Genomic DNA, 12695 nt, shown 5'->3' with positions numbered 1-12695 from the left:
ATACACGGAACATATAAATATATTTAACGTGTACATATTTCAGCGATCAATAAGATAAAAAAAAGATGGCTCTGACAATGGAGATGTTTGTTCAGCCGAGCAGATGTTCTGGGAGGTGATGCAGCTCCGCAGGGAAATGTCCTTGGCCAAGCTGGGCTTCTACAAAGACCAACTGTGACTCCTCCTTCCGGTTCGCTCACGTCAGGAAGCCGCGCCTCCTCCGCTGTGGAGCGCAAGAGGATGAGCTCGTAGATCATCCCGGTGGCTTGTAGCCTTTGACCTTTGTTCGAACCCCTAACACTCCAGAATGAAAGCTCAGCGACCTTAGGCTGGAGACACTTTTATCTCCTGCAAACATAACAAAAACAACCTAAACTTGCTGGTACCTCACTTTTTGTTGGTAAATCGTTCCGTTAAAACAGAAATCGCAAGAAAACCGAAGCAAATTTTCCATAAGTAATCATGAATGTGTTCCAGACAGCCAAAAACCGAATCACCCATAAACCGAATGACACTAAAACCGATTCATGCTGAAACCGAATGACACTAAAACCGATTCATGCTGAAAACGAATCATACTGATATCAAACCGAATCTCGCTGAAATGTAATTATGTGAAAACCAAGTCATGCTCAAACTGAATTAAACTAAAACCTGATCGGGTCAGACTGAAACCGAATCACACTGAAATTGAGTCATTCGAAAACCAAATTATGCTGAAACCGAATGACACTAAAACCGATTCATGCTGAAACCGAATGACACTAAAACCGATTCATGCTGAAACCGAATGACACTAAAACCGATTCATGCTGAAACCGAATGACACTAAAACTGATTCATGCTGAAAACGAATCATACCCTACTAAAACCGAATCTCGCTGAAATGTAATTATGTGAAAACCAAATCATGCTCAAACTGAATCACACTAAAACCTGATCGGGTCAGACTGAAACCGAATCACACTGAAATTGAGTCATTCGAAAACCAAATTATGCCGAAACCGAATCACACTAAAATGTAAACACACTGAAACAGAATCACGCTGAAATGTAGTCATTCGAAAACCAAATTATGCTGAAACCGAATCACACTAAAATGTAATCACACTAAAACCAAATCATGCTGAAACCGAATGACATAAAACCCATTCATGCTGAAACCGAATGACGCTAAAACTGATTCATGCTGAAACCGAATGACATAAAACCGATTCATGCTGAAACCGAATGACACTAAAACTGATTCATGCTGAAACCGAATGACACTAAAACTGATTCATGCTGAAACCGAATGACATAAAACCAATTCATGCTGAAACCGAATGACATAAAACCGATTCATGCTGAAACCGAATGACACTAAAACTGATTCATGCTGAAACCGAATGACACTAAAACTGATTCATGCTGAAACCGAATGACATAAAACCAATTCATGCTGAAACCGAATGACACTAAAACCGATTCATGCTGAAACCGAATGACACTAAAATCGATTCATGCTGAAACCGAATGACACTAAAACCGATTCATGCTGAAACCGAATGACACTAAAACAGATTCATGCTGAAAACGAATCATACTGATATCAAATCCTACTAAAACCGAATCTCGCTGAAATGTAATTATATGAAAACCAAGTCATGCTCAAACTGAATCACACTAAAACCTGATCGGGTCAGACTGAAACCGAATCACACTGAAATTGAGTCATTCGAAAACCAAATTATGCTGAAACCGAATCACACTAAAATGTAATCACACTAAAACCGAATCATGCTGAAAACCGAATGACATAAAACCGATTCATGCTGAAACCGAATGACACTAAAACCGATTCATGCTGAAACCGAATGACACTAAAACCGATTCATGCTGAAATGTAGTCATTCGAAAACCAAATTATGCTGAAACCGAATCACACTAAAATGTAATCACACTAAAACCGAATGACACTAAAACCGATTCATGCTGAAACCGAATGACACTAAAACAGATTCATGCTGAAACCGAATGACACTAAAACCGATTCATGCTGAAACCGAATGACACTAAAACCGATATCAAATCCTACTAAAACCGAATCTCGCTGAAATGTAATTATATGAAAACCAAGTCATGCTCAAACCGAATCACACTGAAATTGAGTCATTCGAAAACCAAATTATGCTGAAACCGAATCACACTAAAATGTAAACACACTAAAACAGAATCACGCTGAAATGTAGTCATTCGAAAACCAAATTATGCTGAAACCGAATCACACTAAAATGTAATCACACTAAAACCGAATCATGCTGAAAACCGAATTACATAAAACCGATTCATGCTGAAACCGAATGACACTAAAACCGATTCATGCTGAAACCGAATGACACTAAAACTGATTCATGCTGAAACCGAATGACACTAAAACCGATTCATGCTAAAACCGAATGACACTAAAACTGATTCATGCTGAAACCGAATGACACTAAAACCGATTCATGCTGAAAACGAATCATACTGATATCAAATCCTACTAAAACCGAATCTCGCTGAAATGTAATTATATGAAAACCAAGTCATACTCAAACTGAATCACACTAAAACCTGATCGGGTCAGACTGAAACCGAATCACACTGAAATTGAGTCATTCGAAAACCAAATTATGCTGAAACCGAATCACACTAAAATGTAAACACACTAAAACAGAATCACGCTGAAATGTAGTCATTCGAAAACCAAATTATGCTGAAACTGAATCACACTAAAACCGAATCACACTAAAATGTAATCACACTAAAACCGAATCATGCTGAAACCGAATGACACTAAAACCGATTCATGCTGAAACCGAATGACATAAAACCAATTCATGCTGAAACCGAATGACACTAAAACCGATTCATGCTGAAACCGAATGACACTAAAACAGATTCATGCTGAAAACGAATCATACTGATATCAAATCCTACTAAAACCGAATCTCGCTGAAATGTAATTATATGAAAACCAAGTCATGCTCAAACCGAATCACACTGAAATTGAGTCATTCGAAAACCAAATTATGCCGAAACCGAATCACACTAAAATGTAAACACACTAAAACCGAATCACGCTGAAATGTAGTCATTCGAAAACCAAATTATGCTGAAACCGAATCACACTAAAACCGAATCACACTAAAATGTAATCACACTAAAACCGAATCATGCTGAAACCGAATGACACTAAAACCGATTCATGCTGAAACCGAATGACACTAAAACCGATTCATGCTGAAACCGAATGACATAAAACCGATTCATGCTGAAACCGAATGACACTAAAACCGATTCATGCTGAAACCGAATGACACTAAAACCGATTCATGCTGAAACCGAATGACATAAAACCGATTCATGCTGAAACCGAATGACACTAAAACCGAGTCATGCTGAAACCGAATGACACTAAAACCGATTCATGCTGAAACCGAATGACACTAAAACCGATTCATGCTGAAACCGAATGACACTAAAACCGATTCATGCTGAAACCGAATGACACTAAAACAGATTCATGCTGAAAACGAATCATACTGATATCAAATCCTACTAAAACCGAATCTCGCTGAAATGTAATTAAGTGAAAACCAAGTCATGCTCAAACTGAATCACACTAAAACCTGATCGGGTCAGACTGAAACCGAATCACACTGAAATTGAGTCATTCGAAAACCAAATTATGCTGAAACCGAATGACACTAAAACCGATTCATGCTGAAACCGAATGATACTAAAACAGATTCATGCTAAAAACGAATCATACTGATATCAAATCCTACTAAAACCGAATCTCGCTGAAATGTAATTATATGAAAACCAAGTCATGCTCAAACCGAATCACACTGAAATTGAGTCATTCGAAAACCAAATTATGCTGAAACCGAATCACACTAAAACCGAATCACACTAAAATGTAATCACACTAAAACCGAATCATGCTGAAACCGAATGACACTAAAACCGATTCATGCTGAAACCGAATGACACTAAAACCGATTCATGCTGAAACCGAATGACACTAAAACAGATTCATGCTGAAAACGAATCATACTGATATCAAATCCTACTAAAACCGAATCTCGCTGAAATGTAATTATATGAAAACCAAGTCATGCTCAAACCGAATCACACTGAAATTGAGTCATACGAAAACCAAATTATGCTGAAACCGAATCACACTAAAATGTAAACACACTAAAACAGAATCACGCTGAAATGTAGTCATTCGAAAACCAAATTATGCTGAAACTGAATCACACTAAAACCGAATCACACTAAAATGTAATCACACTAAAACCGAATCATGCTGAAACCGAATGACACTAAAACTGATTCATGCTGAAACCGAATGACACTAATACCGATTCATGCTAAAACCGAATGACACTACAACTGATTCATGCTGAAACCGAATGACACTAAAACCGATTCATGCTGAAACCGAATGACACTAAAACCGATTCATGCTGAAACCGAATGACACTAAAACAGATTCATGCTGAAAACGAATCATACTGATTTCAAATCCTACTAAAACCGAATCTCGCTGAAATGTAATTATATGAAAACCAAGTCATGCTCAAACCGAATCACACTGAAATTGAGTCATTCGAAAACCAAATTATGCTGAAACCGAATCACACTAAAATGTAATCACACTAAAACCGAATCATGCTGAAACCGAATGACACTAAAACTGATTCATGCTGAAACCGAATGACACTAAAACCGATTCATGCTAAAACCGAATGACGCTAAAACCGATTCATGCTGAAACCGAATGACACTAAAACCGATTCATGCTGAAAACGAATCATACTGATATCAAATCCTACTAAAACCGAATCTCGCTGAAATGTAATTATATGAAAACCAAGTCATACTCAAACTGAATCACACTAAAACCTGATCGGGTCAGACTGAAACCGAATCACACTGAAATTGAGTCATTCGAAAACCAAATTATGCTGAAACCGAATCACACTAAAATGTAAACACACTAAAACAGAATCACGCTGAAATGTAGTCATTCGAAAACCAAATTATGCTGAAACTGAATCACACTAAAACCGAATCACACTAAAATGTAATCACACTAAAACCGAATCATGCTGAAACCGAATGACACTAAAACCGATTCATGCTGAAACCGAATGACATAAAACCAATTCATGCTGAAACCGAATGACACTAAAACCGATTCATGCTAAAACCGAATGACACTAAAACTGATTCATGCTGAAACCGAATGACACTAAAACCGATTCATGCTGAAAACGAATCATACTGATATCAAATCCTACTAAAACCGAATCTCGCTGAAATGTAATTATATGAAAACCAAGTCATACTCAAACTGAATCACACTAAAACCTGATCGGGTCAGACTGAAACCGAATCACACTGAAATTGAGTCATTCGAAAACCAAATTATGCTGAAACCGAATCACACTAAAATGTAAACACACTAAAACAGAATCACGCTGAAATGTAGTCATTCGAAAACCAAATTATGCTGAAACTGAATCACACTAAAACCGAATCACACTAAAATGTAATCACACTAAAACCGAATCATGCTGAAACCGAATGACACTAAAACCGATTCATGCTGAAACCGAATGACATAAAACCAATTCATGCTGAAACCGAATGACACTAAAACCGATTCATGCTGAAACCGAATGACACTAAAACAGATTCATGCTGAAAACGAATCATACTGATATCAAATCCTACTAAAACCGAATCTCGCTGAAATGTAATTATATGAAAACCAAGTCATGCTCAAACCGAATCACACTGAAATTGAGTCATTCGAAAACCAAATTATGCCGAAACCGAATCACACTAAAATGTAAACACACTAAAACCGAATCACGCTGAAATGTAGTCATTCGAAAACCAAATTATGCTGAAACCGAATCACACTAAAACCGAATCACACTAAAATGTAATCACACTAAAACCGAATCATGCTGAAACCGAATGACACTAAAACCGATTCATGCTGAAACCGAATGACACTAAAACCGATTCATGCTGAAACCGAATGACATAAAACCGATTCATGCTGAAACCGAATGACACTAAAACCGATTCATGCTGAAACCGAATGACACTAAAACCGATTCATGCTGAAACCGAATGACATAAAACCGATTCATGCTGAAACCGAATGACACTAAAACCGAGTCATGCTGAAACCGAATGACACTAAAACCGATTCATGCTGAAACCGAATGACACTAAAACCGATTCATGCTGAAACCGAATGACACTAAAACCGATTCATGCTGAAACCGAATGACACTAAAACAGATTCATGCTGAAAACGAATCATACTGATATCAAATCCTACTAAAACCGAATCTCGCTGAAATGTAATTAAGTGAAAACCAAGTCATGCTCAAACTGAATCACACTAAAACCTGATCGGGTCAGACTGAAACCGAATCACACTGAAATTGAGTCATTCGAAAACCAAATTATGCTGAAACCGAATGACACTAAAACCGATTCATGCTGAAACCGAATGATACTAAAACAGATTCATGCTAAAAACGAATCATACTGATATCAAATCCTACTAAAACCGAATCTCGCTGAAATGTAATTATATGAAAACCAAGTCATGCTCAAACCGAATCACACTGAAATTGAGTCATTCGAAAACCAAATTATGCTGAAACCGAATCACACTAAAACCGAATCACACTAAAATGTAATCACACTAAAACCGAATCATGCTGAAACCGAATGACACTAAAACCGATTCATGCTGAAACCGAATGACACTAAAACCGATTCATGCTGAAACCGAATGACACTAAAACAGATTCATGCTGAAAACGAATCATACTGATATCAAATCCTACTAAAACCGAATCTCGCTGAAATGTAATTATATGAAAACCAAGTCATGCTCAAACCGAATCACACTGAAATTGAGTCATACGAAAACCAAATTATGCTGAAACCGAATCACACTAAAATGTAAACACACTAAAACAGAATCACGCTGAAATGTAGTCATTCGAAAACCAAATTATGCTGAAACTGAATCACACTAAAACCGAATCACACTAAAATGTAATCACACTAAAACCGAATCATGCTGAAACCGAATGACACTAAAACTGATTCATGCTGAAACCGAATGACACTAAAACCGATTCATGCTAAAACCGAATGACACTACAACTGATTCATGCTGAAACCGAATGACACTAAAACCGATTCATGCTGAAACCGAATGACACTAAAACCGATTCATGCTGAAACCGAATGACACTAAAACAGATTCATGCTGAAAACGAATCATACTGATTTCAAATCCTACTAAAACCGAATCTCGCTGAAATGTAATTATATGAAAACCAAGTCATGCTCAAACCGAATCACACTGAAATTGAGTCATTCGAAAACCAAATTATGCTGAAACCGAATCACACTAAAATGTAATCACACTAAAACCGAATCATGCTGAAACCGAATGACACTAAAACTGATTCATGCTGAAACCGAATGACACTAAAACCGATTCATGCTAAAACCGAATGACGCTAAAACCGATTCATGCTGAAACCGAATGACACTAAAACCGATTCATGCTGAAAACGAATCATACTGATATCAAATCCTACTAAAACCGAATCTCGCTGAAATGTAATTATATGAAAACCAAGTCATACTCAAACTGAATCACACTAAAACCTGATCGGGTCAGACTGAAACCGAATCACACTGAAATTGAGTCATTCGAAAACCAAATTATGCTGAAACCGAATCACACTAAAATGTAAACACACTAAAACAGAATCACGCTGAAATGTAGTCATTCGAAAACCAAATTATGCTGAAACTGAATCACACTAAAACCGAATCACACTAAAATGTAATCACACTAAAACCGAATCATGCTGAAACCGAATGACACTAAAACCGATTCATGCTGAAACCGAATGACATAAAACCAATTCATGCTGAAACCGAATGACACTAAAACCGATTCATGCTGAAACCGAATGACACTAAAACAGATTCATGCTGAAAACGAATCATACTGATATCAAATCCTACTAAAACCGAATCTCGCTGAAATGTAATTATATGAAAACCAAGTCATGCTCAAACCGAATCACACTGAAATTGAGTCATTCGAAAACCAAATTATGCCGAAACCGAATCACACTAAAATGTAAACACACTAAAACCGAATCACGCTGAAATGTAGTCATTCGAAAACCAAATTATGCTGAAACCGAATCACACTAAAACCGAATCACACTAAAATGTAATCACACTAAAACCGAATCATGCTGAAACCGAATGACACTAAAACCGATTCATGCTGAAACCGAATGACACTAAAACCGATTCATGCTGAAACCGAATGACATAAAACCGATTCATGCTGAAACCGAATGACACTAAAACCGATTCATGCTGAAACCGAATGACACTAAAACCGATTCATGCTGAAACCGAATGACACTAAAACAGATTCATGCTGAAAACGAATCATACTGATATCAAATCCTACTAAAACCGAATCTCGCTGAAATGTAATTATATGAAAACCAAGTCATGCTCAAACCGAATCACACTGAAATTGAGTCATACGAAAACCAAATTATGCTGAAACCGAATCACACTAAAATGTAAACACACTAAAACAGAATCACGCTGAAATGTAGTCATTCGAAAACCAAATTATGCTGAAACTGAATCACACTAAAACCGAATCACACTAAAATGTAATCACACTAAAACCGAATCATGCTGAAACCGAATGACACTAAAACTGATTCATGCTGAAACCGAATGACACTAAAACCGATTCATGCTAAAACCGAATGACACTACAACTGATTCATGCTGAAACCGAATGACACTAAAACCGATTCATGCTGAAACCGAATGACACTAAAACCGATTCATGCTGAAACCGAATGACACTAAAACAGATTCATGCTGAAAACGAATCATACTGATTTCAAATCCTACTAAAACCGAATCTCGCTGAAATGTAATTATATGAAAACCAAGTCATGCTCAAACCGAATCACACTGAAATTGAGTCATTCGAAAACCAAATTATGCTGAAACCGAATCACACTAAAATGTAATCACACTAAAACCGAATCATGCTGAAACCGAATGACACTAAAACTGATTCATGCTGAAACCGAATGACACTAAAACCGATTCATGCTAAAACCGAATGACGCTAAAACCGATTCATGCTGAAACCGAATGACACTAAAACCGATTCATGCTGAAAACGAATCATACTGATATCAAATCCTACTAAAACCGAATCTCGCTGAAATGTAATTATATGAAAACCAAGTCATACTCAAACTGAATCACACTAAAACCTGATCGGGTCAGACTGAAACCGAATCACACTGAAATTGAGTCATTCGAAAACCAAATTATGCTGAAACCGAATCACACTAAAATGTAAACACACTAAAACAGAATCACGCTGAAATGTAGTCATTCGAAAACCAAATTATGCTGAAACTGAATCACACTAAAACCGAATCACACTAAAATGTAATCACACTAAAACCGAATCATGCTGAAACCGAATGACACTAAAACCGATTCATGCTGAAACCGAATGACATAAAACCAATTCATGCTGAAACCGAATGACACTAAAACCGATTCATGCTGAAACCGAATGACACTAAAACAGATTCATGCTGAAAACGAATCATACTGATATCAAATCCTACTAAAACCGAATCTCGCTGAAATGTAATTATATGAAAACCAAGTCATGCTCAAACCGAATCACACTGAAATTGAGTCATTCGAAAACCAAATTATGCCGAAACCGAATCACACTAAAATGTAAACACACTAAAACCGAATCACGCTGAAATGTAGTCATTCGAAAACCAAATTATGCTGAAACCGAATCACACTAAAACCGAATCACACTAAAATGTAATCACACTAAAACCGAATCATGCTGAAACCGAATGACACTAAAACCGATTCATGCTGAAACCGAATGACACTAAAACCGATTCATGCTGAAACCGAATGACATAAAACCGATTCATGCTGAAACCGAATGACACTAAAACCGATTCATGCTGAAACCGAATGACACTAAAACCGATTCATGCTGAAACCGAATGACACTAAAACAGATTCATGCTGAAAACGAATCATACTGATATCAAATCCTACTAAAACCGAATCTCGCTGAAATGTAATTATATGAAAACCAAGTCATGCTCAAACCGAATCACACTGAAATTGAGTCATACGAAAACCAAATTATGCTGAAACCGAATCACACTAAAATGTAAACACACTAAAACAGAATCACGCTGAAATGTAGTCATTCGAAAACCAAATTATGCTGAAACTGAATCACACTAAAACCGAATCACACTAAAATGTAATCACACTAAAACCGAATCATGCTGAAACCGAATGACACTAAAACTGATTCATGCTGAAACCGAATGACACTAAAACCGATTCATGCTAAAACCGAATGACACTACAACTGATTCATGCTGAAACCGAATGACACTAAAACCGATTCATGCTGAAACCGAATGACACTAAAACCGATTCATGCTGAAACCGAATGACACTAAAACAGATTCATGCTGAAAACGAATCATACTGATTTCAAATCCTACTAAAACCGAATCTCGCTGAAATGTAATTATATGAAAACCAAGTCATGCTCAAACCGAATCACACTGAAATTGAGTCATTCGAAAACCAAATTATGCTGAAACCGAATCACACTAAAATGTAATCACACTAAAACCGAATCATGCTGAAACCGAATGACACTAAAACTGATTCATGCTGAAACCGAATGACACTAAAACCGATTCATGCTAAAACCGAATGACGCTAAAACCGATTCATGCTGAAACCGAATGACACTAAAACCGATTCATGCTGAAAACGAATCATACTGATATCAAATCCTACTAAAACCGAATCTCGCTGAAATGTAATTATATGAAAACCAAGTCATACTCAAACTGAATCACACTAAAACCTGATCGGGTCAGACTGAAACCGAATCACACTGAAATTGAGTCATTCGAAAACCAAATTATGCTGAAACCGAATCACACTAAAATGTAAACACACTAAAACAGAATCACGCTGAAATGTAGTCATTCGAAAACCAAATTATGCTGAAACTGAATCACACTAAAACCGAATCACACTAAAATGTAATCACACTAAAACCGAATCATGCTGAAACCGAATGACACTAAAACCGATTCATGCTGAAACCGAATGACATAAAACCAATTCATGCTGAAACCGAATGACACTAAAACCGATTCATGCTGAAACCGAATGACACTAAAACAGATTCATGCTGAAAACGAATCATACTGATATCAAATCCTACTAAAACCGAATCTCGCTGAAATGTAATTATATGAAAACCAAGTCATGCTCAAACCGAATCACACTGAAATTGAGTCATTCGAAAACCAAATTATGCCGAAACCGAATCACACTAAAATGTAAACACACTAAAACCGAATCACGCTGAAATGTAGTCATTCGAAAACCAAATTATGCTGAAACCGAATCACACTAAAACCGAATCACACTAAAATGTAATCACACTAAAACCGAATCATGCTGAAACCGAATGACACTAAAACCGATTCATGCTGAAACCGAATGACACTAAAACCGATTCATGCTGAAACCGAATGACATAAAACCGATTCATGCTGAAACCGAATGACACTAAAACCGATTCATGCTGAAACCGAATGACACTAAAACCGATTCATGCTGAAACCGAATGACACTAAAACAGATTCATGCTGAAAACGAATCATACTGATATCAAATCCTACTAAAACCGAATCTCGCTGAAATGTAATTATATGAAAACCAAGTCATGCTCAAACCGAATCACACTGAAATTGAGTCATACGAAAACCAAATTATGCTGAAACCGAATCACACTAAAATGTAAACACACTAAAACAGAATCACGCTGAAATGTAGTCATTCGAAAACCAAATTATGCTGAAACTGAATCACACTAAAACCGAATCACACTAAAATGTAATCACACTAAAACCGAATCATGCTGAAACCGAATGACACTAAAACTGATTCATGCTGAAACCGAATGACACTAAAACCGATTCATGCTAAAACCGAATGACACTACAACTGATTCATGCTGAAACCGAATGACACTAAAACCGATTCATGCTGAAACCGAATGACACTAAAACCGATTCATGCTGAAACCGAATGACACTAAAACAGATTCATGCTAAAACCGAATGACACTAAAACCGATTCATGCTGAAACCGAATGACACTAAAACCGATTCATGCTGAAACCGAATGACACTAAAACCGATTCATGCTGAAACCGAATGACACTAAAACCGATTCATGCTGAACCCGAATGACACTAAAACCGATTCATGCTGAAACCGAACGACACTAAAACCGATTCATGCTGAAACCGAATGACACTAAAACCGATTCATGCTAAAACCGAATGACACTAAAACCGATTCATGCTGAAAACCGAATGACATAAAACCGATTCATGCTGAAACCGAATGACACTAAAACCGATTCATGCTGAAACCGAATGACACTAAAACCGAATGACA

At 37.0% G+C, this 12695-nt stretch overlaps 1 protein-coding gene across 4 annotated transcripts in view; it reads left to right on the top strand.

Annotated features, from left to right (window-relative positions):
* The window catches only part of rab3ip (RAB3A interacting protein (rabin3)), a 38712-nt gene extending 37677 nt beyond the window's left edge, over positions 1-1035 (top strand). For all 4 annotated transcript variants that reach the window (XM_061983579.2, XM_061983576.2, XM_061983577.2 and 1 more), the window contains one exon: positions 96-1035. In XM_061983579.2, the coding sequence (XP_061839563.1) occupies positions 96-178 (83 nt within the window). In that variant the 3' untranslated portion in view covers positions 179-1035. The remainder of the gene's footprint in view (positions 1-95) is intronic.
* The last annotated feature ends 11660 nt before the right edge of the window (positions 1036-12695 follow it).

The sequence above is a fragment of the Nerophis lumbriciformis genome, linkage group LG25, assembly GCF_033978685.3.
Source record: "Nerophis lumbriciformis linkage group LG25, RoL_Nlum_v2.1, whole genome shotgun sequence".
NCBI classification, from domain to species: Eukaryota; Metazoa; Chordata; class Actinopteri; order Syngnathiformes; family Syngnathidae; genus Nerophis; species Nerophis lumbriciformis.
The sequence above is the reverse complement of the archived record's forward strand: the minus strand, read 5'-3'. Positions and strand labels throughout refer to the sequence as shown.